General features: G+C 43.8%; 1 protein-coding gene across 1 annotated transcript; it reads left to right on the forward strand.

Annotated features, from left to right (window-relative positions):
• Positions 1–12: 12 nt before the first annotated feature.
• On the forward strand, positions 13–27739 carry LOC130162538 (SH3 and multiple ankyrin repeat domains protein 1-like). Its single transcript, XM_056366294.1, has 25 exons — positions 13–470; positions 4247–4450; positions 6670–6741; positions 6834–6942; positions 7133–7284; positions 7421–7588; positions 8648–8764; positions 8872–8949; positions 9149–9215; positions 9475–9650; positions 9804–9934; positions 10564–10703; positions 11241–11354; positions 11977–12055; positions 17224–17306; positions 17478–17602; positions 18711–18846; positions 19026–19106; positions 19769–19795; positions 19891–19947; positions 20119–20240; positions 20841–20967; positions 21050–24281; positions 24391–25287; positions 25572–27739. The coding sequence occupies exons 1-25, from the start codon at positions 126–128 to the stop codon at positions 25621–25623; spliced, it is 6891 nt and encodes a 2296-aa protein (XP_056222269.1). The 5' UTR covers positions 13–125; the 3' UTR covers positions 25624–27739.
• Positions 27740–27979: the final 240 nt, after the last annotated feature.

Raw genomic sequence — 27979 nt, forward strand, 5'->3', positions numbered from 1 at the left:
CCGGTCAGGATGACAAAGATGGGGAGGATGAGGAGGAGGAAGAGGAGCAAGGAAGCGAAAACAGAGAAGGTGAAGGTGGACGTGACACGGAAAATGGAGGGTTAGAGGGTCTGGAGGAGAGGGAAATGACGGGAGGACGGCAATCCTGGGAAGGGAAAGGCGGCGAGGTGGTGAAACCAGCAGCCATTGTGGTCGGTAGACAGAGAGCAGACCGGCCCCTGAGGCCGGGCAACCTGGGCAACCGGGGTGTTGCTTACATGTCGAATCAAGTCCTGCTTCATCATCAAGTAGCCAATAAGCAGCAGCATCATTTCATAGCAGCCAATCAGCAGCCTCATCACCTAGGCCTGAATGTGCTGCAGAAGAGACGAGCTCTCATGGAGCGCAGCATGACCACAGTGGCTCCGCTGGAGGACACTTTCCTGACCATGATGGTGTTTCGCATTGGAATTCCTGACATCAAACAAACAGTAGGTGCATGTTTCTCATCAGGAGCACTGTAGCTAAATGCTTTGAAAAAAAATGTGGTGACACAAAGACACCCACACATGAAACAATCTCAGGTTCTTCTTGACATGAAACGAAATTGAGGCAGAGAAACAATGTTGTAGCACAGTCCCCCTCTTCATATCTAAAATTTTTGAGAAAAATAAGTAAATATTTAAAAGAAAGTTGAGTTAAAAATCCAACATTTAAAAGTCTAGTTATCTATGTAAAAAAAGAGTCCCTCACAATGACTGCAGGTTTTTTCAAACACGGAAGTAGTTTAAGGCAAGACTCTGGTATAACTGCCTCAGAGAGGGACACAGCTTTGATTCAACAAACAGACTTAAGAAATCTAAAATGAGGCTACTTTACAATGTTAAGGCATATTTGGCTTATGTAACTTGTACTGATTTGAATGTTTATGCAAGTACAGACAAAACTTAACTTGTAAAGATCATTGAGGTGATGGCGGGGGTTATCATTTGTGCTGGATACCTCAAAAATTCTTTTGTTCCAATACATAAGCTGATATATATAGATATAGTTCTATTCCTCTAATCCTCTATTTTTCTACCACTTCTTTCTCTTTGTTTTTAAGCTTGCTCTCTCTTTTTCTGATGGAAGCTAAAAGGATTCAAAGCTGTTTCCCTTTTGAACCCAACTTTTTTGCATCCCTAAATGAAAACAATTTTCCGTGTTTTTGCTGCAGTGTTGACTCTACAGCTGTTACAGATTAGTCGCTGAAAAGTACCCAGGGGTACTCGATGCATACATTTTCGTGCATTAGCCAAATAGTGTGCACAACTGTACAAGCACATCTCTTATTTCAAAGCATTTTCACTCCAGTCATCCCACAAGCCCAGGGATGAGTCCCAAAAGGAAGCAGAAAAAAATACGTAGCTTGACTTGTGTTGCACAACCTGTGAGGGAAGACGTATTCAGTCAACAACACCATGTAAGCACCTGTCTTGGGTCAGGTATGGGCATAATTAGTTTCCAAAACTGTAGTTGGTATCAATTCACACTTACAGCAGCTCTCAGGTTTACGCTGGCAGCAGGTGAGAATTGGCCAGCCCACACACGCCATATCCAGGTGAGAATGGGTACCCAACTGTAACCCCTCCCCCCCATCTTCCTTTCTTCATTTTCAACTCCCTGAACATGCCGACTGTTCTACATGTCAGCTAATCTGCCCTCAATATAACAGTAATTGCTAATTATCTAATAGGTTTTTAATGAGTTTGGGGAGAGCTGGGGAAGTGAGTGACTCTGAAAAGGAAGGAATATGTCGAAGGCATTTGCGTTGCTCTTGGGTCTCCATCAGCCATGGGCATCATATTCAGCTCTGCACATCAGTGACAAACACTCGGCATCCCAAACCTTGCAAGGAGAGGCAAAGTGAATGCAATGAAGAGGGAGGTGGGGAGTGAATAAGCAAAGAGGAAGATATATGTATTTACAAAAACCACATAACTGCATGGTGAAGGTCCAAATCACTCTGCTGAGCGGGAACAAGTACTGCTGTATAGATCTCAGAAAATCCTTGATTGTATAAAGCAGAACGATGGGGAGAGAAGTGTCGCTGTAATATACAGTATACATTACATTAGGCATCTCTCCCGGGGATTAGCTGCTCAATCTGTCTCTCTTACACACAAACACAGACACACTCTGGAAATATAAACCCTACACTGCACAAGTACACTCCCATAAGAACACACAGACACGCACATATTCTTTACAACTCACTTATATCTGTGTGCATATACACACTGACGCACATCCTCATCATGTGGTTTACCTCCCAGGGACCGCCAAGACATTGCTACGGCAACGGGTGCCTGCCTCCACTAATGAACTGGTTGCCATGCCAATAGAGTTGGCTACACTATCAAATAGCGCAAACCAGGGGGGGGCAGAGGGGAGCTGTGGAGGGTGGGGGCTCAAGGGGGGCAGAGGGGACATGAAAGTGTGCTGAGCTGTGCAATTTTACTCACAGTTCTCTGAAATGGAACAATAGCATGGATGCATACATCTCATTCAGGCTTCTCAGTCCTGTTGTTGAGCCCCACTTCACCTCTCAGCTCCGTCCTCCAGGCTCCAGACTTTAATAAGAAAAGGACAAAAAAGATGGTCCTGTGAAAATGCAAGAAAATTGAATAATATGAGGAAATGGGCAGTGCACAAATCACCGTGAAATCTAGTTAGGCATACCACATACACATAATTCATCCAAGATATTTTTTCATTGTGGCCAGTGAGCCTCTGGTGTATCGCACACAGACATACAGTAAGAGGGAAGGAAGGATTTTTTTCTCCAAACTAGTTTGTTATTTCTCTTCTGGATTGTGGCGCAAATCTGAGATTATGCATGCAGAGATCAAAGAAGAAAATAACGAAAGGGAAATATTTATCCCAGTATAGAATCTTTACGTCTTTATTAGGGGTAAAGGGAAAAAGTGGTGTGATAATAAGTGTGAGCTAGACCCAAATGTTCTGATAGCACAGACTATAAGGATGGCATAAGTCTTCTTATTTCCATGAATATGGCAGATGATCAATTATTAAAAAGTAATGCATTCATATTCTACACCCAACACATTCTCATGCATTCATCATTCACCAGCTGATGTTAAAACCGTCATGTTACATTATTAATCCATAATAATAAAATGCCATTGGCCAGATATTTTAACCAAACTGACAATGCAGCTGAAATTGTGTGTTAAAATATAATATAATGCATGCACAAGTTTACACACAAACACATGTACAAACATGGAGGTAGCTGCTGTTTTAATGACATAGACTCGGAGACCGAAATGATCTGATTTCCTTAATGAAAAAAAAAAGTAAGTGGACTAGGATCAGAGAAACGATGATAAAAACAAGGCTGAGAGAGGCTGTAGCTTCTTTTATGAAGCCCAGCTCCCCTGCTACTCCACAGAGGTGGAAGAAGTAATCAGACGTTTTACTTCAGTAAAAGTAGTAATACCACAATATAAAAATACCCAAACAGAAGATAAGGTGCAGAACAAGTATCAGCAAAAATATGAATAATCACTAAAAATAATCATAACAATGATCATCAATATCAAAAGTAAAAAGTATCATATCACTCTTATTGTTATCAATGAATAAACATAAGTGGCTTTTCTAACATTGTAGCTGGTTGGGGTTGAGCTAATTGAAGCACTTTAGTTTATTCTATAACAATGTACATGTATCATATTTTCATCATACTTCCTTTTTCAAAATCTTCCTAAAAAATAACTAGGAGATATATCTGTAACTGTTATATGAAGTTATTGGAGTGAAAGTATATAATTACCTTTGACATGTTGTAGAAGTAGCACAGAATTGAAATACTCTAGTACAAGTAAATTGTTCTCAGATACAGTATTCACATTCATTAAATGTACTTAGTTACATTCCACATTTGAAACTAAAATTCAGTGTAGCCTTTACATTAACTAAGTTAACTTTTCTAGATTAGATAGTTGATAAATTAAGCTAGGCTATCTAACATAAGCTACATGGTTAGCCTTTTGCCTTTGTAATAATTAGCATGGTCAGAAACAAATCATTGTAATTTCATTCATATTAAATGTAATACATAAAATGTTAAGGCGCCTGTGACCTTACTCACACAGCTACTGAAGTGATGTTCAATGATACTGTTCTTCTTTATTATTATTATTATTTCTGACTCCAAAAACATTAAAACACCTCCATATGCCCTGTGTTCCCCGTCTGTCAGAGGTGTCTCCAGTTTGACCAGGACTGCACGGTGTGGAACGCTAAGCAGCAGATCATCTGCTCCCTCAGTGAGTCTTTGTGGGACGCCTACAACTACGGCCTCTTCCAGCCGGCTGGAGATGGACGGGACGCCAAGTTCCTGGAGGAGGAGCGGGCCCTGCAAGACTACTCGCAGTCCTTTGAGAAAGGGGTGCCTTACCTGGAGGTATGGAGGTGGAAATGCTGGAAAATTGTTTGACCAACTCTTTCACTGTTCACTTCATATTGTCTATAGATCTTATTTCTCAGTATGGAAATAAAAAGTCTTCACGGCCATCTCCACACTACCAGGAATAACAATCTGGTGGGGAAGTACTTGATTTATATATGTGTTGGACTTAAGGTTGTCCAATTGAGATATAATGTGTCTAAAAAACACAGAAATTCAGTCTATTGAATATCCATAAAATGTTGTTAAATTTAATTTTATTTATTACATTCAGAAAGAAAAAGTTAAACAACAGAACCCAATGTACAGATTTCATCTTTTTCATCTTTATTAATCATAAGTAAGTGAGAACCTTAAGGAATATTCAACAATTGGAGATGGATTACCCAAGTTTAGTTTAGTTTTTTTTTTTTTAAATCAGACTTCCCACGCTCAACACAGTAGACGAAGGAGTAAATTAAATCTTGACAAAATAAATAAATAAAGATGCACATCATGGATTTAATTGCATTCTGTACATTATGTAACTGAGTAATTATATTATATTTCTTCACTTTTTTGGGACGTGGGTGTCAGTATGAAGTTTCATGCTGTGCTATGATTATCTCACAGTGCCCTCTGGTGGTCAGGCAGCTGTAAGTGTTGATGAGCTGGGTGGGGCTGAAACAGTATCCCGCACTCAGGGTTTGGCTTCAAACCAGAGTGTTTACATTCTTGACAAGGTTCCAGATGAGGACATGTCTGTGGACTGATGGGGCTTTGTAACTAGATTCTGCTCCACAGCAGAATGTATCCCACAGCACCGTGAGTAAATGTATTTATAACACGAGTACTCTACACCGGTGGATACTGAACTGGCATTAGTTTCTGGACACTGTTGGTTCTTACTGTGTACCATCACTTATTAATAAGCACTAATAAGCAGTAACAGGTAGTTATTTTAGTCTAAGTATTAGGTCAGTTTTCTCTTTCATCCTGGCCCAACACCTCTGATGCTTGAAAATCACGGCTGCTCTGAGGTGCAGTGTGTGGTTCAGCTCAGCTGTCAGCTGCTAGATAGGTGTTTAGTCTTCTCCCCTCACCTCCAGGCTCCTCAGCCAGTAAATGGTTTGCCAGTTCAGTACAGTACAGATGCATCGCACATCCAGTCAGATGGTTTTCATTGACGCAGTCTACCATTCAGACAGGAAATGGAAGGTAAACCCACCTGACCTCAGTTCACTCATCTTTTGAAGCGAGGATTTTTGAAGACTGATTCTCTAGACCATATTTTCGGCCAGTGTTTTCAATTTCTCCACCTGATTTTTATTCCTGAAGGCTGTGAAACATTTATACCACCACATACATAAGAACACTCTGTGACATACAGCTGCCTGTTCATAATTTACATTTACAGAAAGTAAATCTATATATTCAAGCAAATACGCTGCACTAGTGCTGGTCAGTGAAGAACCTCTATTAAATCATTGTATAGGTGTTAAAATAGTCTGCAATGAGTACATTTTATTTTGAAAAAAAGGACTGGGCAGTTTGTCATATCCTGTGATGTATATGGCTTTATCTGGGCATGAAATATTGGCTGTATTTTTACAAAGACATTTATTTTATTTTATTTTGTTTTCTTGTAATTATACGCTTTATGCCAAATACTTTCATGTGTATAAATGACCAAGAATTATAGACACAGGTATTCTTGTTAGTTGTTGCCTAATCAAGGAGGATAAAAGACTAAATGCTCCTGCATGCTGCTGGTCTTGAGTATTTCGATAGTATTCCATTTCACTCCAGTTCAAGCACTGAATCTATCTGTATTTTAGTGGCAGGTTTAAAAATTGAACCTTACATGTGATCAAGCTTTTCCCAAAAAACAGAAAACCAATTCTGACTTCATATTTTGAAGAAATAAATCATGGAGCTGTTCCAACGCCTTTGAGTGGGAGAGTGAATTTCTGGAAACAGTGAGAGAGTTTAGCTGCAGTTAACAAGAGAGATTGTGGTTTAAAGCTGCAATGCTGAAATTAACACAACTGAATTATTTTCTTTATTTCCCTGCTTTTAGGAGATTATTGTTCATTTTTGTAAAATATCAACTGAACCACATTTTACAGCACAAACAGTAATGTTTTTGTTATTTCCTCTATGTACACAGTCAGATGAACTGAACATGTGTTGCAGTGAGGTTCACTGTTTTCACACGTACCTTTTCTGGTCCTCAGTTTAGGTACAAAACCAGAGTTTATAAACAGACAAATCTGGATGAAAAGGCTCTCGCAAAGCTCAGCACAAAGGTATTTCTTCTCTTGTCTGTTAAACATTACTGGTGTACAATTTTAATTTCCACTCAGTGACAACTGTTTCCTTCTTTTTCTACCCCTCCCAGGCCAGTCTGAAGAAATTCCTGGATTACATTCAGACTGGAGCAATAGAGAAAATGGCAAAAGTCCTTGATAAAGGTCTTGATCCAAATTTTCATGACCCTGACAGCGGAGGTGAGTTTGTCACAAGCCTGTGCGTGCAACCTCTCACTTATTTTGACTTATCATATAGATTCATTCTTGGTGTGCAAATAAATGATGTTGTAAGTGATATTGAGAGATGATTTCAAACACTGTGAGAATATCTGAGGGTAGATTTTCTACCTTCCATCCTTCCCGACCCCTAACCCCCTCTGTGGGTCAGAGACCCCACTCTCTGTGGCTGTGCAGTCCGGCCTGCCGGTGGAGGGCATCAGGGTGCTGGTTCAGGGCGGCGCTCATTTGGACTTCAGAAGCAGAGACGGCTTCACACCAGTGCACAAAGCTGTTAGAGCTCACAATCACGCTGGGCTGCTGGTAAGGACTCCGAATTAAAGTTGCATACAACATCCTCTTTTTCTTTCTCCCTCTTTCTCAGCTTGTCTGTCTTGCATTACAAACAGAATACACACACCTTCAAAAAGTCATGCTTTTCCTTGTCTCTTCTTGCCAGGCTCTCTTGTCCTTTGGTGCGTCTCCAGACTACAAAGACCGCTGTGGCCTGACCCCACTGTACCACACTGTACTGGCAGGGGGCGACACTTCCTGCTGCGAGACCTTGCTGTACTACAGAGCCAGGCTGGGGACAAGGGACGAGAATGGCTGGGACGAGTCCCATCAGGTACCAAAAGACAGTTCAATACTTTAGATTTATAATTAACTCACATCTAGCTGTCTGTCTATCTATCTGTCTGTCTGTCTGTCTGTTGATTCCCATATATCTGGCTGTTGTCTCTCTTCATGTAAACCTCAGCAATGCACCAACATTTCTCTGTCTTACCTCTGTGGTCGATGTCATGTACCATCGCCCTCAGTCTCTCTCTCAGCATTTTCTCACACCCCTCTCCTCTTGGCCTTCCTCACTCGTCTCTGCATTCTCTCTGCTTCCTCCCCTCCTTCTCTCTTTCCATAGCACAGGGATGAAGAGGAGTTTGGAATGGAAGAAATACATAAGGTACCATTCATCCCACCATCTCTCCATCCATATCAGCCTTTCAGAGGCAAAGGTGCTGAGATAATCATGATATGATTTAAAAAATAAATAAATTAAAAAATGTAGATGAACTAAAGTGAATGAGGTGAGCACAGAGTTTTCTTAAACCTGTACAAATCTGCATCATCCTGAGCTGAGTCCAATTCAGAAAGAGCATTTGATATCATCTCTTTCTTACTGTAGTTATGGGTGCATTGCCTACATTATGTCTCTGTGACATTCTGGTAAATCTGCATTTGTGCTGCGAGCCGGTTGTCATGGTATTTTATTTTGGTTTTGCCGTGCTCTGTGTTTTCTTTCTTTACTTTGTACGTATCTTGTGATATTTTAGTCCCTGCAGAAAAATATGAGGAAACATCTCAGGCTGCTGAAGGCTCATTTCTGTTGTTTTAATGTTTTTTTTTTGTTTCCTGTCTTTAATATCATGGTGCAATGTAATTGGCTCTGACCTGTTTTTCTCTAAGAGTAATTACGGATCTAAATGTGGATGTGAGATACATTATTTCCCTTTCTTTCTCTTTGTATCGCTTTTGCAGTATCTTTCTTTTTCTCTTATTTTCTGCCTAATTGTCTTGTGCTGAACAGTCTTATATGAACCCCCACCCCCCTCACTTTTACTTGTCTCCTTCTATACTTTATAATCCTGACAATTTGTGGATATTTCTATCACACTCTTGACATTAAAAGGCTTGCCAGAATGGCTTTGCCCAGCACTTGGAGCATCTGCTGTTTTATGGGGCAGACACCACTTCTCTAAATGCCTCAGGGAACACTGCACTTCACATTTCTGCCCTGTACAACAAGGCAAGTATGGAAACAGATCCCTTATATTAAACCATTATTACAATAATAATTACTGCTGGTTTTCCTAAAGATGTTAACCAATCACTTTCCCCTCTGTGAATGATCAGGAAAGCTGTGTCCGCGTTCTTCTGTACAGGGGAGCAAATAGGGAGGCAAAGAACAAACATGGTCAGACCCCTTTTCAGGTAAATGATAGTTGACTATTATTATTATTATTGAGAGAGATATTTAGATTTTTTAGCATGTTTGCAAAGTGAGATTGTATTTCTAGTTTTGTCACAAAGAGAGAAGGAAGAGAAAAGGAGACAACACAACAAAACTAGAAATAGCAATAATTGCAAGAGTTAGACCAATTATGTTTGATTTTGTTTTCAATGTTTGCAGCTAGCTGTAATGTCTGGTCACTTTGAACTCGGGGAAATAATCAAAAACCACAAAGATTCCGACATAGGTAAGTTTTCAAGCTAACCTCTCTCTTCTGAAGGGGCTATTAAATCAGTTCCCAGCACCTGCCCCTTTTTTGTACCTTTCGAAATCTGCCATGATATTTGCCCTTATAATCTTTCTTTTCCCCTAACAATCTACCTGATTTCTCCTTCTATTTCATCCTGTCACTTCAAACCACACCCCTCTCCCTCCTCACTTCTTACTCCTCACCTCTGAACCTTTACTGTAAACCTCACGGTCACGCCTCACTCCTCCATCTTCAGTGCCCTTTTTGGAATCGCCAAAGTATGTACCCAAGCGAAAAGAGAGCGCCCACACACTGCCTCTCCCCTCGCTCCATTCCCACCCCCTACTGCGTGCTAACAGTGATAACACCATGACCCAGTCTGACCCTCTGGCCATGCCCATCAAGGCTGCAACCAATCCCAACCCAGGACAGGTACTAAAGACCATTAGGCAGAGGTCATCTACTGATCTCTGTGTTGTTAGATATAATTACTGATGCTGCATTGCTTCTCAGGCTCTTACAGTAATGAAGTTACCAGATCAGCTTTGGTGTTTTGTATTTACGGGACTTGGTGTGTTTCTGCAGGGCCAGCGTAGGGCCTCCATTGGCGTGAGAAGCTCCAGCAGCCCCAGAACTCGTACTCGCTCCCCATCCAGAGGGAGGGGAGGGCAAAGTGACACGGAGGAGAGGCACCGGCAACCACGAGGCAGACAGGGGTAAGGAGCCCGTGGAGGAAAGATGTAGTGTACAAAGAGAGGGGGCGTGGTGGGTTCTTATTCTAACCAGGTCCTTTAAAGCCATGCACAGGGAATCGCTAATCTCCAGTTACAATCAGCTGTATGCAGTTATTACTATTTGTGTCTCAGTTACATGCTGTGCACTATTTTTAACTGCAAGAATGTTACATATTTTAGGTGTGGAAATGGTGGACATTGTTGTCCTGTAAGGCAACAGAAATGGAGGAGATATTCGCGGCCTGAAAAAAAAAAAAAAAATTAAATGGTGGTGCAACAGCTCAATGACAACAACACGGACACAAACAAGACAGATCTGTAAGGCTGTTCTTATAGCACTGAACAGAGGTACACTGCCTGTGTTATAGTACTTTCTACATACCTGACATGCAGTGTGTACTGAAGGCTAGACACTGTTAGTAAATACAATAGTGCAGCGCAGCATGCGTTCTTACTGTTGCACTGATTAGTATGACTCAACTGTCTCTGATGTAGCCTGACAAGCTGTATGTCGTCTCACTTTGTCTCACTTGCTTTTCCACAGTGTGCAACACAATCTTATCTCACAGTTTTGTAAGAGACTCTCTTTCTCCCTCCCTCTCCCTCTGTAGTGCGACCTCAGCGGGCAGTGGGGGAGGTCAGATGAAGCGTATGTACAGTGCAGTACCAGGGCGGGTGTATGTGGCCACTCGTGCCCACTCTGCTAGTGGGGACAGAGAGCTCTCACTCAACAAAGGGGACAAAGTCAAAGGTGAGATGGAGCCAAGGTTAGCAAACAGTGAACTAAAGTATGTGAAAAGTCTTGCCCACACATATTAAACACTGTTATGAAAGATGAGCGAAGAGCATTGGAATCATGCTGTTGTTTGATTGTGCTTTTTTTTTTTTTTTCCCAGACTATTACCTAAATGTTCTCTACTGCAGAGAAATTGGTGTAATGTTGAGAAACTTTTAGTGCAGCTGCAGTGCAGTTTGATCCAGAAAAAAATTATCAACAGCGAGGAAGAGATGTACATGAGGGAAGAGAGGATTGTAAACAAGAGAAATGAGAGGCGCCAGAAAAACCCATCCAGTCAGCACAAAGCAATACATGTTCCTAGCCATTCTCAGTGGACTGAACAATGTTATTATAAAACTAAAGGTAACTAAAGTTAAACAAGGAAAGTTGAAGGGAAAATATATAACAGAGTGAGATGTGACAGTGGATTTACTTCACACATTATATCCTATCCATCTATCTATGCTATCTCTCTATCCATATATTTATCTGTCCATCTGTCTGTCTCAGTATTAAGTGTAGGAGAGGGGGGATACTGGGAGGGAACGGTGAAAGGTCGCACCGGCTGGTTTCCTTCAGACTGTGTGGAAGAGGTCGCGGGTTTCAGCAAAGACAATCGATCAGGTAAGACAAAACCAGTCTGAGCTTCACCTCACTATTGTATTTTAAAATATCATTCTGACCACGGCTCTTTTATAAAGGAGAAGGATTTTATAGCAGTTAGGTTATATTTAGTTGTTTTGAAACACGTCTTGAGCCTGATGGGAATCTTTTTCTTGTTTTTTTTTTTTTTTTCTTTAATTATTCATGTATAAATTGAATGAAATTATTTATTTATTTTGAGATTACTCTTGTAAAGTTAACAATGTCAAGAGGTGGGTTAGCACAGATTGGAAAAGGGCGTAAGGGAAAATGGGTTACATACTCCCTCAGGCTGGCATTATCCTTTAAATCACTGTAACACCCAGCACATGTCACACTCATGTTTACCAGCAGGCCCTTATTTGCAGCAGTGGCACATGTACAGCACAGGCATTCACTTTTGTCATATTTTCACAGCTGCACAGTTCACCCATTGAGCAAACCATATGTCACGTTGAAGACACAAAAACAGGGTGTAAATATATTTGATCCATTTGAGCCTCGTGCTGAAAACACAACACTTCTACAAAGAGACAGAGAAGGTGTCATGACGGAAGCGGGAAGTTTATATTGAGCATATGTTTTGCCTGCGTGTGCCTTGCAGAGACTCGCAGTGAGAAAGCCAAGAGGAAACTTTTCCGTAACGTCACTGTGGGAGCTTACGATGGCACTGATGGCCCCAGGTAAGTAAAGCTGCTGTGAACCTGTGATCAGCATTGTAGTCGATAAATAAGTTTGGGGCAGAAACTATAATTTACCTTTAGCGGCTTCAAACCTGCAGTAAACTGAGCTGCCTTCAAGAAAAACACTTGAAAGTCTAAATCTAAAGTGTAAATGTGAAGGTGATTGTGTTTGTCTGTCCTCTTATGTGTTGATCTGATCACCCAGTGCACTCTGTGACAAGCCCCAGCCCCTCGCAACACTGAACTGTCATATCAGTTTAGAAAATAGATGGACTAAAATAATGATAAAACCTGATTGGCTGCAGCCCCTCATGTAGTTCTAGCTGTGGATTGTCATAAGAGTGTGGGCAGCAACTGAGCTGTCTGCTCTCTGGTTTATTACTGTAAGGTAAGACTGTGAGGCCAGTCAAGATGATTGAAATAGTTGACACACTGCTGTTTTGTGGCTAAGAGTAGGTTCTTGTGTGTGTGTTTGTGTGTGCATGTGCACACTTGTTTCACCTAGTGTGCTCTCATGTGTTCTTGCATGCTTGTATGTGTCTATTTTCTGTTGATCCAGAACAGCGCTTGTTCTCTATTGTTCTGCTGTGTGAACACGTCAGTGCTGAGAGCACAAAGAGCAGCCATGTCATTTTCAGCTCTGCCCCTTTTGGCTCCACCAGACAAATGCACTTGTCTCTTTGATACCTCCATCCACATGCCTCCCTCTCCTCTCTTGTTGCTTGTTTAGACTGAACACAATGATCCTTTAATGAAAGGCAGAGGTGGGGTTCTCCTCCTCCCCTTCCATGACATCTGTCTGAAGCTGCAGCCCAGCCCTGGGCAACTGCAGTTGTGTATTTTGAAGTTATGCATATTTGTGTGCTAGTGTGCATGTGAATGTGTCCGTGTCTTTGCGTTTACATACATCATCGTGCTGATGAGTCATAAGGAGGCTGAAACACCAAGCGTTGGTTAGATCCGGGGGCTAGTGAGAAGGACTTTCCAGTTGCCACCCCAGGGTTTTACAGCCTCTTACACATGGAGCTGACATTACCCTCGTGCATGGGCAGCTCTCACTGTCATTCAAAAAAGGCATTCACTTTAATGCAGCTGTGCTTGTGTTCTAAATGGAAATCACAGCCACTGGGGTTATATTACCTGTGTTAAGTTGGTTAAGCGTAATTGCAGCACCGTGGTGAAGTGGTGCTCAATTAAGAGCAAGGTGATCCGGAGCATGTTCCCACACTGCAGCTAGGCATTTGGGAGAATGTCAATTACTATTTCAGAGAGAAATAGAGAGCGGAAGAGTGTTTGTTAGCCTGCATGGTGATGACAGCTCTGCTTTAGAGGAGAGGAGGGAGCGAGATGAAAGTTGGCAAATGTGTGTGTGTGTGTGTGTGTGTGTGAGTAAATCCAGGGTGGGAATCAGCTGTTGGTATATCTGTGATACACCAGTCAGTGGATGAGCAAATGCAAGTGCTCTATCTCTCTCTCTGTCGCCTTACATTTATGCCCATCCCCCGCATCCCCACCCCTCAAATTCAGCTCTCCATCTCCCCTATTTTGCAACCAAACCCTCTTCCTGTGATCCACCAGCGCACACACACACACACACCATACGCACTCTCCCTGTTGTGATAATCGCTGGTATTTCTTCCCCTCTCTCTGTCTTTCTTTCACATTGTCTTCCTCTTGTCTGAAGTATGTGGGGTGCAGAGCAGCTCGCTCTCTCTCTCTCTCTCCTTCTCGTTCCCCACCTCTCTCGCTCTCCTCTCTCCTCCACTCTCGCGGCTCTCTTCGGCTGAGCTCTCGCTCAGGAAGACCAGGAGGAGGAGGGAGGCGGGAGGGAGGAGGAGGAGGAGGAGGAGGAGGTGGTGGTGGTGGTGGTGGTGGAGAGTGCGCGAGATAGAGGAGGGGGGGACATGGCAATGGGGGGATGCGGAGAGAGAGATTTCTCTCTCTCCCTCTCTTCTTCGTGGCCGTCACTGGGCCCCAGAAACAGGAGCGTGTGGTTCATTTACAGGTAGCGGCTGTTTCCTCATTCATTGGCTGGCTATGGATGTGAGGAGAGGACAATGGAGAGAGGGGAGAGGTAGATGATGCTATTGAGAGGCCGTGCCTTTTCAAAGACAGACTAATAAGCTATGTATCTGTACGTGCGTGTGTGTCTCTGAGTGTGCGTGTGTGCTGATGTGCGTGTGTCTTAAATTTATATTTTTCCTATGCATGTGAATATCTGTGGGACGGTAGTGGCTATTGAATGGAGACTCTGCAGCATGTTTATTTCTGTGTCTTCCTCCCGTGTGTCTCTGAACGCGTGTGTGTTAGTGCGTGAAAGGGAGCACATATTGATGCATTTCAGTCAGACAGTGTGGGTGTATTTCATTCTCTTTGAGTCATGATTTCTTTAAGCAGATATTTTTCATTCACCAGGACTTCCCATTTATCCCTGTTCCTTTAAAAAATGCTGCTGTCACATCCTATATTTTTTTCTGTATCCCATTGTATCATTAAAAATGTTTGGTATTTTGACTGTACAGAAGGATGTATGTGAATAAGTCAATAAGTGGCAAGAGTGCGGGTTTGTCAGTTCCTTTCGAGCTCTCATTTGAGATACCGGTCATTTCTGTGCACGTCTGTGTGTGTGCATGCATTCTCGTTTATTTGTGTGTGCATGAGACTATATACACTGAATAAAATATATGTGGTTTTCACATATAAGTGTATACGTCATAGTGCTTAATTGCTGTGGGAGTATCTCTCCTGCACATACATCCATGTATATGCACTGTTCATCCATCTCTCCATCCACAGTGTGTGTCACTAACATCTGTCACTTGTGATGTGTGGGTATTGTCCACACATAACCAGTCTATTTGCATGTGCATTCAGCAGGTGAATGGTTAAAAAGCTGCCTTTTTTCTCAGTAATTGTGGATAGAAGAGAGGATGACTCAGGAGGGTACATAATAACTCTGGTCTCTAGTAGGCTTACAGCTCCATTGCAGCCAGTTCAGAGAGAGTGTGTCCTACAGCCAGCAGAGATTAACCACAGACATTTGCTCTTTTTATGGCTCCAATTGGTCGGGCCACAGAGATCAGTATGGTGGCAGATGAGCTGAACAGTTTTATATATGTAAAGTAAACCAGGTGTGTTACTGCAAGCCAGCAACACAACTTAGAACCACCCGGAGGACCAACACGGGACATGGTTCCCCCTTGTAGAAGTGGATGGATGAAGAGCCCGATGGATCCGTCCACCCACTCCGTGTTACTTTGATCCTCCGAGAGGGAAAGCATGATGGAGGACAGGGTGAGAGAAAAAGGAATGAGGTGTGAGGAGCAGATGGCTGGAAGGCGGCTGTGCGTTGGCGAAACAGTAACATTGATTGAGAACACACAAGGGATGGACCTCAGTAGGGGAAAGTAGTGATCGTCTGTTCAGTGCTAAAGTTACGGTTTGGTGTCGAGTCTGGATCTTCAGGCCTGTGGGGCCAATGCTCATGACTGTGCTGTACCTTGTGATTCCACAACCAAACTTTGTTTATTGCATGCTCTGTCAGATTAAATACACAAGAGCTTGCTGCGTCTGCACAGTAAGAGACAGTGTGGAAAATAATATTATGGTGTTATTGTTATTTTAGCATCAGAATACTAGAAGTGGCCGAGGCCAGATGAAGTTGGAGTGATTGAGTCCTCTGCCAGACATTAAAAAAAAAAAAAGATGTTCATGTCTGCTGCCTGAAAACCTAAAAGTAAAACAAAATGTTGTCTTTTTTAAATGATACACAGATTTTTTTTTTAAGCGGTTACATGGCTGAGTTACCCTGATGAGTGCTTGGCTGCAGACATTATCGTCAGGCAGCCAAACAAATGGTTGTGTTTAGGTTAAGGTTCAGTTCAGCATCACAGTTTGGGTTTTGGGTTTGCTGACTCCAGCAAAGGAGTCAGAATTTGTGTGCAGCCTCACATATTTAAATTGGGTCTCTATGTGCTGCTTCTCATTCACCTTAACTTCCCATTTAAAAAAGGGAGGGACAAAAGAAATTGTATTCCCATTGGAAATTATGTCCTTGAGTATACCCAGTATTTTCATTGCATTGTTTTGGAAGTCAAGCTATCACTATAAATAAAGGCAGTTCTTCAACCAGGCCACTCACTCCGTTCACTCATAGTTCAGCCCTTCTAGGAAATCATATCCTTTGATTCGATTTCAGTGGGAGTGTCAATTTGAGTTAACGTTCAGGAGCACAAACTAACACAGAAATGAGCTGCCTAGGAAAGAAATATCTGGAATTCCTCTTAAATCATAGAGCTCTGCTCAAGCCCCGGGCTCTCCAACAGAACCAGGGTGAATTGACATTGTTAGAAAGTCAAGCCCAGAAATGAGTCATGAGATGTGGCTCCGTGTGGAGTCCATTTAAACAATCCTATATTAGAGGAAAGATTGTAAAGCAGCTCGGCCAAAAGTCCCAGACATGGTAATAGAATAATGAAGGAACTTGCTGGGCCAGCCGATACACTACTCCAACCATCTCATAATAAGATTGCATCACAAATGTCTGTGATCACTGTTTCTGCCGTCTCAAGCTGTAGTCTTTGAGCGAGGGGAGCTGTTTGTGGAGGGAGATTAGAGGCCTGTCCAACTTCTTCTTGTACATAATTTGAAGTGTCATGTGTGACCGGTTGTGGTGCGCTGGAGTTGGTAAAGCAGTATCCTTGCAAAAGCTGCCAGAGGCGTTGAAAGCTAATGCAGCGATTTAGGTGCATTTGGAAGTTTCCATTATCAGTGAAGTGTATGTGCACATTTTTCTAATGTGCCGTTCCCCGTGGCCCAGTGCTTGTCAGCTCGGGCTGGATTAGTCCATAGTATGGAATGTCATCTCATGTTCACTTCCTCCCATTGTGACACTTACTGTATCCCTCCCATCAACCCTTTTGTGCACCGGCGCTTTTTGTATGACATTCTCAAGCCAACCTATCTTTTGCTGCAGTGTGATTTCATAATGTGATGCAGTATAGCTGTTTTCCACATTCAGAAAATGCTTTATTTGCATGACAATAACACTTTTCTGTTGCTATAGAAGTCATATAGCTCTCTTCCTCTCCAATTCTCCCTCTTTTTCTCCCTGTCTCTCTCCATTGCCGTTTCCCCCTCTTGTCTTGTCCCTCTTTACTCCCTCTAAGTGACTACATCATTAAGGAGAAGACAGTGCTCCTACAGAAGAAAGACAATGAGGGCTTTGGCTTTGTGCTTAGGGGAGCCAAAGGTGAGCCTCTTCTCCAAAATTCACAACATATTCCTCCGTCTCTATGGATTTCTCAGTCTCATATGCTCTGTTTCTCTCTCTCTAATCTCTCTATCCCTTCCTCATTTTCAAACCCATGTTCTTGTTATCTGTGTCCGCTCAACCTCGTCCTTTTTGTCTTATCCTCCTCAGCTCAGACTCCCATAGAGGAGTTCACTCCAACGCCAGCGTTCCCCGCGCTGCAGTACCTGGAGTCTGTCGATGAGGGGGGCGTGGCGTGGAGGGCCGGCCTGAGGATGGGGGATTTCCTCATCGAGGTAAAGACAAAATGCATTTTGGACTAATGCACACATTAAACCAAACATTGAACTTAATCTGAGCTCCTGAGTTTTACTGATGCACTTACATTTCTGGATCCATTTTATTGTTTGGTGGAGTAAATTTCTCACATTGAACTACTCAAATAATTTCCTTTTAGAGTTAGGAAAATTCAAAAACCACACAGGAAGAGCTCCATGGTAAAACAGAAGCTAGGGTACACATTTTCCCATTGACAGAGCTTTAATGAATCATTATGCAACAAGCTACGTGATGCACAGTGTCACATTTTGAGTGAGACGCTCAACACATTTTTTACATTTAAAAAAAAACAAAAAAAATAACAACACTGGTGCTTTCTCCACTGTCACATATTAAATGTGACGATGTTCCTTTAAGAATGTCAAAAGTCTTTCTGGGTAATGTAGGAAATTAAGAGACCAGGCAGGCTGAAGTGAGGAAGTGGGTACACGAAAAACATCACAGATCAATGATTAACTTTTTTATAGATTGTTTTTTAATTCACTTCAGTGGTAATTTTTCATACTATAGTTTTCATACTTTTTTTTTGTTTGTGTATATATTCTGTATGTAATGTATTTTAGTCAGAGTGGGTGAGGGACTGGTGTACTTGAGATCGCTGTTCCTCACTGGTGAAGCACCAGCATTTCAGGCAGCAACTCTCTGGCCATGTTGTAGCTTTAATGTCGCTGTATGTTGCCTTAAAAACTCAGTTCTAAAAATGGCGATTGTCAAACCTCTATTAAATCTGACACATACAGCTAATTGGTATTCAACCTAATATGACTCACTTATGCTGCCCAACCTTTGTAACTGTGATTTATTGTAGTCGCTGCCTGCATTGCCGGTGCATCTGTCCAAAGCACAAGAATGATGTATGTTTAAAGCTAAGTCTTAAAAACCAGAGAAAAGCTACATCATCTAGGGAACTAGTGGTCACAAGTAGACCTCCTCTGTGTTATAAGGTGTCTCTGTTTTTGTATCCACCCCCTGTAACAAGAGTTGATTTTTCATTCAAATGGAAATTAATGCAACACATCCGCTCATTCTGCATTCAGTCCTTCTGTGTCTTTGTGTGTGTGTCAGGTGAACGGCCAGAATGTGGTGAAGGTTGGCCACCGGCAGGTGGTCAACATGATCCGACAGGGCGGCAACAGTCTCATGGTGAAAGTCGTCATGGTTGCTCGAAACCCTGAACTGGAGGACACTGCTCGGAAGAGGGGTAAGAGTCACGCTTTCCTCGTATGTTTTTTCCATCCTATGTTTATGATGTGACGATAAAGCTGATTGCATGTTTACTTCATCCTAAAAGGCTTTAGCGATGTGGTTGTCTTTGGTGACTGTATGTTTATACGAGAATACTAAACATTAAGTCTGCATTTGGCTGGCTTCCCTTGGCAGCCCCGCAGCAGACTAAAAGACTGACTCCTCCTGCCATTGCCCTGCGCTCCAAGTCAATGACATCAGAGCTGGAAGACATGGGTAAGATGATAGAGGAGACTACAGATTGAAAGCAAAGAACAAAATGAGGGGAGGCCTGGAAAGAGCATATGAAAAAATAAATTAAATTCATGTCCCCCACAGTTTTTTGGGGGGGGTGGTGGTCACAATGAAAAAGCTTCTTTTTGGTGGGTTAGCAGCTTCTCTGCAGGATGATGGTACAGTACCATGGCACTATTAAGGAAACACAGCATTAAATATTTACCGAGTTGATGCAGGAAGCCAAGAAAATGATCTAGTATGGGTGCGATTTCATTTTTAGTTTGTTTTGGGAAGTAGTCTTTTGATCCATTTGCACTATTGAGAAGACAGGTGATAATTAAACAATGAAGCTATGAAATGTAAAAACAATTGCACGTTGTGAAATGCCACTTGTCTGACGCCATCATTCACAAACCGTTCTTTGTTTTTCTTCTCCACCGAACCAAATGTGCTGCGTACAGTGGACAAAGGTGGGAGAGTCATGGATTTGTGTGCTGTCATTATCATTTCTGTTCCCATCACCATCCCTCTCATCACATCAGCGTTCACACATTCACATGTGTCTGAGTATGTATTTCATCCTTTCATCTGCTTTATACACATGACTACACAGCAGCTCTAGTCACACCTAATTTCTGTTTCCCGAATTATGTATGCTACAGCTGCCTCTCCATGGAAAAAGAAAGCAGGTGAATATCAGCCTTTATCATTACCCCTATCAGCCCCTGAGCTTTAATTAAAAGTCAGCCTGTTTGATGCTCTTTTTTTCTCCTCCTTTTTTCAGAGTACGAGTCCTCTCAGGGTCCTGATAAGAAGAGGACAGTCTATCAGATGGCACTAAGTAAGAAACCAGTCTTACTGCTCTTGTCATACTGTGAGAGTGTGTTTTTTAAACCTTGGGGGGACAGGAGGGCTCTCGCTGAAATCCTCCTTTTCATGTTTCTTCCTTTATTTTATGCTCCTTCTTACTGCCCTTGTTTTCTGGCCTGCCCCTGCTCTGTCTTTGTTTTAGATAAACTGGATGAAATCTTGGCTGCTGCCCAGCACACTATTACATCAGACAACCAGGGCCAGAGAGGTCATGGGGGCAAGAGGGACCGGAGCAAGAGCATTGTTCCCAATGTCTCCAATGAGGTACTGTTGGGAATTGGAAGGAAATGGTCCTAGTTAGGGTAATTATGGTAAAATGTCCTAATAGCTTATTAGATTCAATTTCCTTATAATCTACAAAATATTAGCAAATACTGAACACCTATGGACCTCTCTCACGGTCCTGCAAGATCAGATTCACATGCACATCAGAGTTTCTCCATTGCTTTAGGATGCAACACAGATTCAGTCAAGGAAGTGACTAATACTAGCAAAAAAAAGATTGCTATCTATAAATCAGCTTGGTGTTTAGCTTGTTTTTAGCCCTGTGTGTTGTCCTGCCCTCCCTGCACTTTGGAGAATGATTGACAATGGACCACCCACATCAAAACACTTGTTTAACTATGAGTCAGGTTGTGTCCATTCATCTATGCTCTGTTGCCTGATACACTAATACTCAGACTGACTAGTCTTTGTGTATTGCATTTTACTGTAGATCAAATCAATGTCGGCTTAATATCCAACTTCAATTTTATTTGATTATATCTGAGTAAATGTTTCCTCTCCTCTATTTACTCCTTCCGCCCTTTAAAATATTCTTTTGCTCCCTTGTCTTCTTTTTAAAATGTGTTTCCACACCTGAAGCAACCGTATGAGCAGCAGTCTTCAGTGAGTATGGCGCAGCAAGGACCCGGTTTTGGCTACAACCAAGCTCATTTTCAACCAGGCCACGGTCCTCAGCATGCAGTCATGATGCGTCAAAAATCTATTGGTAATGGCAATTGTCATGGAAAGATTTCTGCCCACTCGGTATATGAGTGTCTGTTTGTAACTGCCTGTATCCGTGTGCTCAGGTGTAACAGAGGAGGAAAGGCAGTACCTCCACCCACCTGCTATGAAGCTGGCTCGCAGCCTGTCAGTGCCGGGACCAGAAGAAATCCCCCCACCCCCTAACACATCCGCCCCAGAGCCGCCTTTATCTGCAGGCCCTCATCCTGTGAGAGGGCCTGCTATGCCCATACCCCCTGTATCTCAAGCCCACTACCAGCTCCACTCCCAGCCAGGGCATCCTACTCAAGCAGGCTGGGAGAGGGGAGGCCCTGGTGGGATGAACCAGCAGGTCATGGTCCCCACCCTCAGGAGACAATCGGAAGGACTGTGTGTCAGAGAACCGGAGGCGCCCAGGAGAGGTGGTGGCAAAATGGGAGGGTTAAGGAGAGGCTATAGCAGTGCTACACCACCGACAAGTGCTAAACCTAAGGCCCAACAAGCACCACAACATCACCCGCACATCGCCAACCGGGAGCAAGGTGGAGGGGTCGGCAGGGGGGCAGCCAGGAGGGGTGGTCGAGGAGCTCTAATGAAGCAGTCGAAAGTGGAAGATGGGGTGCGGCAGCACAGATCAAAGGGAGGTGCAGCCAAAGAGAAGAGCTCCATCCCCATCCCCACCATCATCGTCAAAGCGCCCTCCACCAGCAGCAGTGGCCGAAGCAGCCAGGGTAGCAGCATGGAAGCTGAACCCACCCAGGATGTAGACGACACCTCGGCAGATACAACCACAGACAGCCCCAATACCAGTCTACCTTCACCGCTCACCTCCTCACCACCTCAGCCTCCTACATCCACTTCTTTGCCTTCATCAACTGTTGCCCCTCCTGTCTCCTCGCAGCAAAACCTGGAAAACTTGGATTACACTTCAACGTATGGTTCGGCCTTTGGGGGAGGAGGAGCGCGCAGGGACAGAGAGCGTTTACGAGATATGAGAAGAAAGAGCGCTTCTTTCTTCCTCTCATCTGAGGAGGACATTCAAGGAGAGGCGGGAGGAGGAGGAGTAGTAGAGGGAGGAGGAGCACTTGGGACAAGAATCCAGCCTTTGCAAGGTTCACAAATGGATGTACCTACGCCTCGACTCCGCCCCTCCAAGTCTATAGATGAGGGCATGTTTTCTGGAGACAGCTACGTCAACTATTCCAGCAGCATGCCCCCAGCCTTCGGCCTACCTGAGTATTCTTCCCCTATCCTCAGTCAGGATGGACAGCCCAAGTCGGCTCCCTCAATGTACGGCACCCAGCCGGCTACTACCTTCATCCATCCGCTTACAGGGAAAGTTCTTGACCCTTCATCCCCACTTGGCCTGGCCCTGGCAGCAAGAGAAAGGGCCTTAAAGGATGACCGCAGGACGCGGCGAGAGGACAGACACTTTGGTCGGCAGCTGTCCACTGTGGGAGCGTTTCCCACCCCTGTTCAGACCCCGACTCCTTCCCTATTTGCAACCCCTACACAATCAGCCTACACTTCCCCGGTGTCGCTCCACCTAAGCTCCCCCACTGCCACCACCTCACCTGCATCTCTTAGCCGGCCACAGTCACCAAGGATATTACGTTTGGGAGGAGGAGGTGGGGAGAGGGTGGAGAGGGAAAAAGAGGGAGGACCCAGAGAGGGTCTTAGAGTTCGCTTCTCAGAGGACAGGACCAGTCAATACTCAACCCAGTATTACCCACAGAGCCCCAGGGAGAGAGAAAGAGAAAAGGAGATGTACGACAGCAGACCTGCTCCACCCATACAGCCTCCTCCACCTCCGGCTCAACCTGCGCCGCGCAGACCTTCCTTTCTGCAGATGGAAAGCACTACAAACACCAGCTACATCCCTCAGTACACTGTCCCCACAGCCCCAGCACAGACACATGAAGCTATGGGAGATGTAAGAGCAGGGGGTGGAGGTCTAGGACTGATGGTTCTCCCTCCACCAGCTCCCTCAATAGATGCAGATGACGAGTTTGTCTTTGCAGATCCCTTGCCCCCTCCTTTACAGTTTGCTAATGGTAAGAACGAGAGAGTCCAGGAGTTTCCTCAGCGGCATCAACACCCGAGTCAACACTCTGCTGCTGTGGCTCCACCTCCCCCACCGCCTCTTCCATCTGCCAAGCCCTCAAACGTTCCCCAACCCTCTCCACAGGGTGGCGACTCTGCTGCCTCCAGCCTTACCTCCTACGACAGCGAGGTGGCCAACCTCACACAATCGGCTCTCTCTCCGTCTTATCCTTCCCCACAGATATTTCCCCCTTCATCCACCACCACCACCACCACCTCTGCTACTGCTGCTCTGCCTCCCACGTCACTACACAGACCCCAGCCCATGTCCCATTCTCATCCCTATTACAGCAGCTCTAATGACTCCTCAGTAGGTGGTCACACCCCAGCCCAGGACAGAGGCACAGCCGCCCTCACCACCACCATGACCTATGCTACCACCACCATGACAGCCACTGCTGCCGCTGCCACCACCACGACTTCACCGGCATCCTCTGACTATAGCATGACCATGGCCGGGCCCAGGGTGGGCCTCAGCATGGGGGGAAAAGCTGCTGACCACACTCATCACACTAATATTTTACCCAAGAGCGGAGACTGGCAAGATGCTGTGGTGGATTCTGGGATTGAGGAGCTGGACAGTCACAGCAGTAGCGACCACCATTTAGAAATGCTTGGACTGAGTGGGCTGAGAGGAGAGAGGGGAGGGGTCGGAGGAGACGGGCGAGGAGGAGAGGGAGAGAGAGGCAGTGAACATCAGGATCCTTGTACAACCTACTCAGGTGGGCAAACATTTGAGGTGCACAGTGCCAAACTGGCAAATCCTGTGTTTCCAAAGATGACTCATTACAAGGAGGGGGGAGGGAGGGGCCAGTCTGTAGCACTACGTAGGCAGAACAGCACCAATCCTGCTCCCTTGCAGTTGCAGAGACAAAGCAACCCAGAAGATACCAGGTTGGATGGAGTTCTAGTAGATGAAAGGAAGCGTAAGCAGAGTCGATCCAAAATGGAGGATGGCTTTAGCTCCGCCTTGGCTGCCTGCTTAGAGAGGCCTATTGACACTCGGTCGGTGGGCTGGGGTGAGGTCGAGGAGCTTGAGCAAGGTGGAGGACTCCAGAGAGGTGGTATGGTTTTGGAGAGCCGCAGGCTGCACTCGCCTCTTTCAGGTGTGAAGGCCAGCATCATCAATGAACTCAGCTCCAAGCTGCAACAGATGAGTAGCATGAAGAGCATGGACGACTGGAGCCACACTCCCAAGTCACCCACCATGCATAGGTTTGTTCGCCGTCCTTGATATTGAAATAACGGTTTGCATATCTGCTTATTTCAAATGAAGTTCGATGTTTGAATTTAAAGTTCACACGTTCATTTTTGTGTCTCTCAGGTATTCAGCGGATTTCACAGACGCATTTCACAGCCCCCCCACCGGCCGCTCCACCTCGCCATTACCCACATCCTCCCCACAGCACCGTCAGATCCTGACACCCAACCTGTCAGCCACCCCTTCTGTCTCCCCTTCCCCTCAAGTACCAGTTCAACGCAACTGGACCCGCTCCCCTTCCCCACAGATGCCTTCCTCTCCGGTTCATTCCCACCCTCCCCATTCCCCAACCTACTGCCCATACCCGACATCACCGAAGCATCGGTCTAAGTTCCGCAGGCAGACTTTTGATTTCCAGTGCAGCCCCACAAAGGAGATGCGATCTTCAGTCTCTCGGCGCCGTGCTCCAAGCCCTCTTATCTATAACACAGAACAACCAAACCCCACCCCCCCAAGACCCTCCTCGCTCCCCATACTTCCCAGCACACCAGTCTACAACAACCCTTTTGACTTCCCCGGGCCCCTCACTCCTCCTTCTCCTGGCCTCCCTCTAGGAGACACCTACAAGGCGTCAACACCTCCATTATTCTCCCCATCTGGTGTGCCAAGTCCAAACCCCCTACTTGTCTCCCGCTCTCTCTCCCCCACCCATTTTCTCTCTGGAGCCTCCTCCCCCATGCATTTGCCCCCCAGCCCGTCTTGCCTCAACTATCCCCATCTCACCCCTCCTCCACCAGCCAAACCCTTTGCCGTCAAGCCCCTGCCCTACTGGACCAAGTACGATGTGGCGGACTGGCTGGCTTATCTAAACCTGGGTGAACACAGAGAGCGTTTTATAGACAATGAGATAGATGGATCGCATCTGCCTTCGCTCACCAAGGACGACTTCTTGGACCTGGGAGTGACACGTGTGGGACACCGAATGAACATCGAGAGGGCGCTGAAGAAACTCACTGACAGGTGAGGGAGGACTAATAGACTCTGGAACACGTAGACGCAACGGGGTCAAAAGGTCAAAAAGGAAGGTGGAGGAAAGTCAAAGTGTCTCATTTCTTCCATACAACTTAGCTGGACCATCCCCTTTCTTCATTAGATGCATATCATTTGATAAGTTATCCCGTCCTCCCTCCATCCTTTTCTCTTTCTCTTTATTAATCTGTTTTATCAACCCTATTTAGTTTGCTCCGTCTTTATTTAAGTTTTAGCCATTCTTATTCTTTGATTTGCCCTCCTTCTCTCCCCAGGCGACTCTCCTCTCCTTTGCATGTTACCACTTCTCCCCGAGACACAGACTGAGGGTGAAGGGGTGATTCAAATTGAAACAAATTGACAAAGATGAACATTAACAGAAGATGTGCAAGAGAAGAACAATGGACATCATCAGGTTGCGTTGAATTAAGACTAAGGGCTGGACATGTGGGGGAAAGTGTTGTCTTACAAATTTGCTTCACATGTAGAGAATATTATTGTGAAATTTGTGGAATGACTTCTGGTCAAGAAAGGGTACAAACAAATAAGAATATCTTATGACAGTGACGCTCTTCAACTGAAAATACAATTTAAAACTTTTGATGGACAGGCATTTAATTAACGCACCGTTTTGTGCTGTAAAAGACAAACACATATACACACACACTCATATTCTCACACATACTGACAGATGGATTCTCACACCATCTGCTGCTCAGCAGCACTGAGAAAACTTCAGTCTGAGTTCAAAGAAAAGTTGAAAAGTTGCTGCTTAAAGGGTAAAACCCAGTAACGTGTTAGTGATTGTGGCTGAAAACAGAAACATTAGAGCCACATCCCAACATCAGTTTTGTAGCTTTAAGCAGATCAGAGTATCTAATGGCTGTGATTACTGGAGCCAAAGTCAGAATACGAGAGAAAGAGTTTTGTTTGTAAATGATGATAGAGGAAAATGATAGACAACAATAGTATTCTTTTTATATATTTGCCATATTCCCCCAAAGGATGCCCCGGTAAGCTTCGTATGTATGTACTTTGCGAGCACTAAATATATCTTACATGTTAAACGGGATTCACTATTAGTAGAACCATTTGTTTTGTACTAAGTGCTGATCGCAATCATTCATTTCAAAACTGTCAGGGTATTTAAAACTGTTGAAGTTGTGAATAATGAGGATATACAGACATTGAGAAAATATTGTTGGGAAATGACCTTTTCTTATTTTCCTGATTATTCTTTAGAAAGGAGAGGAAATTTTGAAGAGAAATTGAAAAGAGTTTGCATGTTATTTCAAACTGCAAATCTCTCTGAGACTTTATTGGTGTTTATGGCCATAGCACAGGTCAAGGGATGGATCCATCCTCTTTGATGCCATAATGTTGACCGCTCTCTCTCTCACACACAGCAGGTGCAGTGATCAAAAAGGGCTTTTTACTGCTTCTCTGTCTGCCTGACTTCCTCAACCTTCAGCCTCTGTGAGTCTGTGTGTCTGATTTTGTGCGTGCGTGTTCGTCAGCCTGCGTTGGTGGCTAAATGCTTTCCCTGACCTACACCTTTCTCTTTCTAATGCCTTTTCCAAAACATATTTATAACGGTCAGAAAACTTTTCTTTTTTTTTTCTTCTTTTTTTTTTTTTTCACCGGTTGACAATCCCAATGTTTTCCTGTTTCACACATAAACCCTCAAAAAAGAAATACTCTGACCCACTTTTCAAAAAGGTTTTTTCAGAATGAAAACTAATCGTAAATACTGTATATGTTACATAGAGGTGAACATGAATGCCCTGGGTTTTTTTTTAACATGCCAGTTTAGCCATTCCCTGCAGTGAATTCAACTGTTAGGCAAAAACACATCATTTATAGATCTATATGTAATGATGATGATGACAATGATAACATAAAAATATAGTATAATAAAGATAATATTATTAAGTATGTAAACATTTTTAAGAATCTCCGTCTTCCAAATAGTGTGGACAAATTCTTTGAAGCTTTGTTTGGTTTGTGTTTCATTTGGGGTTTTCTGTAAATGCTTTCTATACTGCTCGCCCTGTGGTGACCTCAGTGAAGCTGACACGTTAGTTAATCTATATTTCTCTCTATGTGAGTTTAAAATTATGACTCTGTATTCTCATGCTGAGTTGCCTAAATGCTATTTCATGATGGATACTATTCCTGAGAAGCGAAAGGACTGAGCAGTAGTGTAGAAAGCATTACATACTATGATTTAAAAGAGTATTTTAGGTCTAGTGAAATGCATAATGAATATGACTACATACAGTATGAGCATAAGTATGCAGAGATAAAAGGTATATATATACATATATATATATAGTTATATATATATATAAAGTTTTGTTTTCAATAAAAAAAAGTATATACTGATAAACAATATGATAGCGGTACAACTAAGGTGTTGAAATAAATGCTAAAATAAACTATGGCCCTGCCGTGATTCTCATTTCTCCATGGATTCCCTCTTTTGACAGATTCACATAATGATCCAATTTAAAGTGCTGTGTTTGAATTGAGTCATTTGGCAGCAGCTCATATCAGCCCTGCGGTGGTTCAACACAACATTGTTTTCAGGTCCAGGATTATTTTCCCATCAGGCTCGGTGAGCTAAAGGCACAAAAGAGTGGAGCTCATGGGGAGGGAGAAGATGAGATGGCTTAATTCGAAG

Source organism: Seriola aureovittata, chromosome 21 (genome assembly GCF_021018895.1).
Source record: "Seriola aureovittata isolate HTS-2021-v1 ecotype China chromosome 21, ASM2101889v1, whole genome shotgun sequence".
NCBI lineage: Eukaryota > Metazoa > Chordata > Actinopteri > Carangiformes > Carangidae > Seriola > Seriola aureovittata.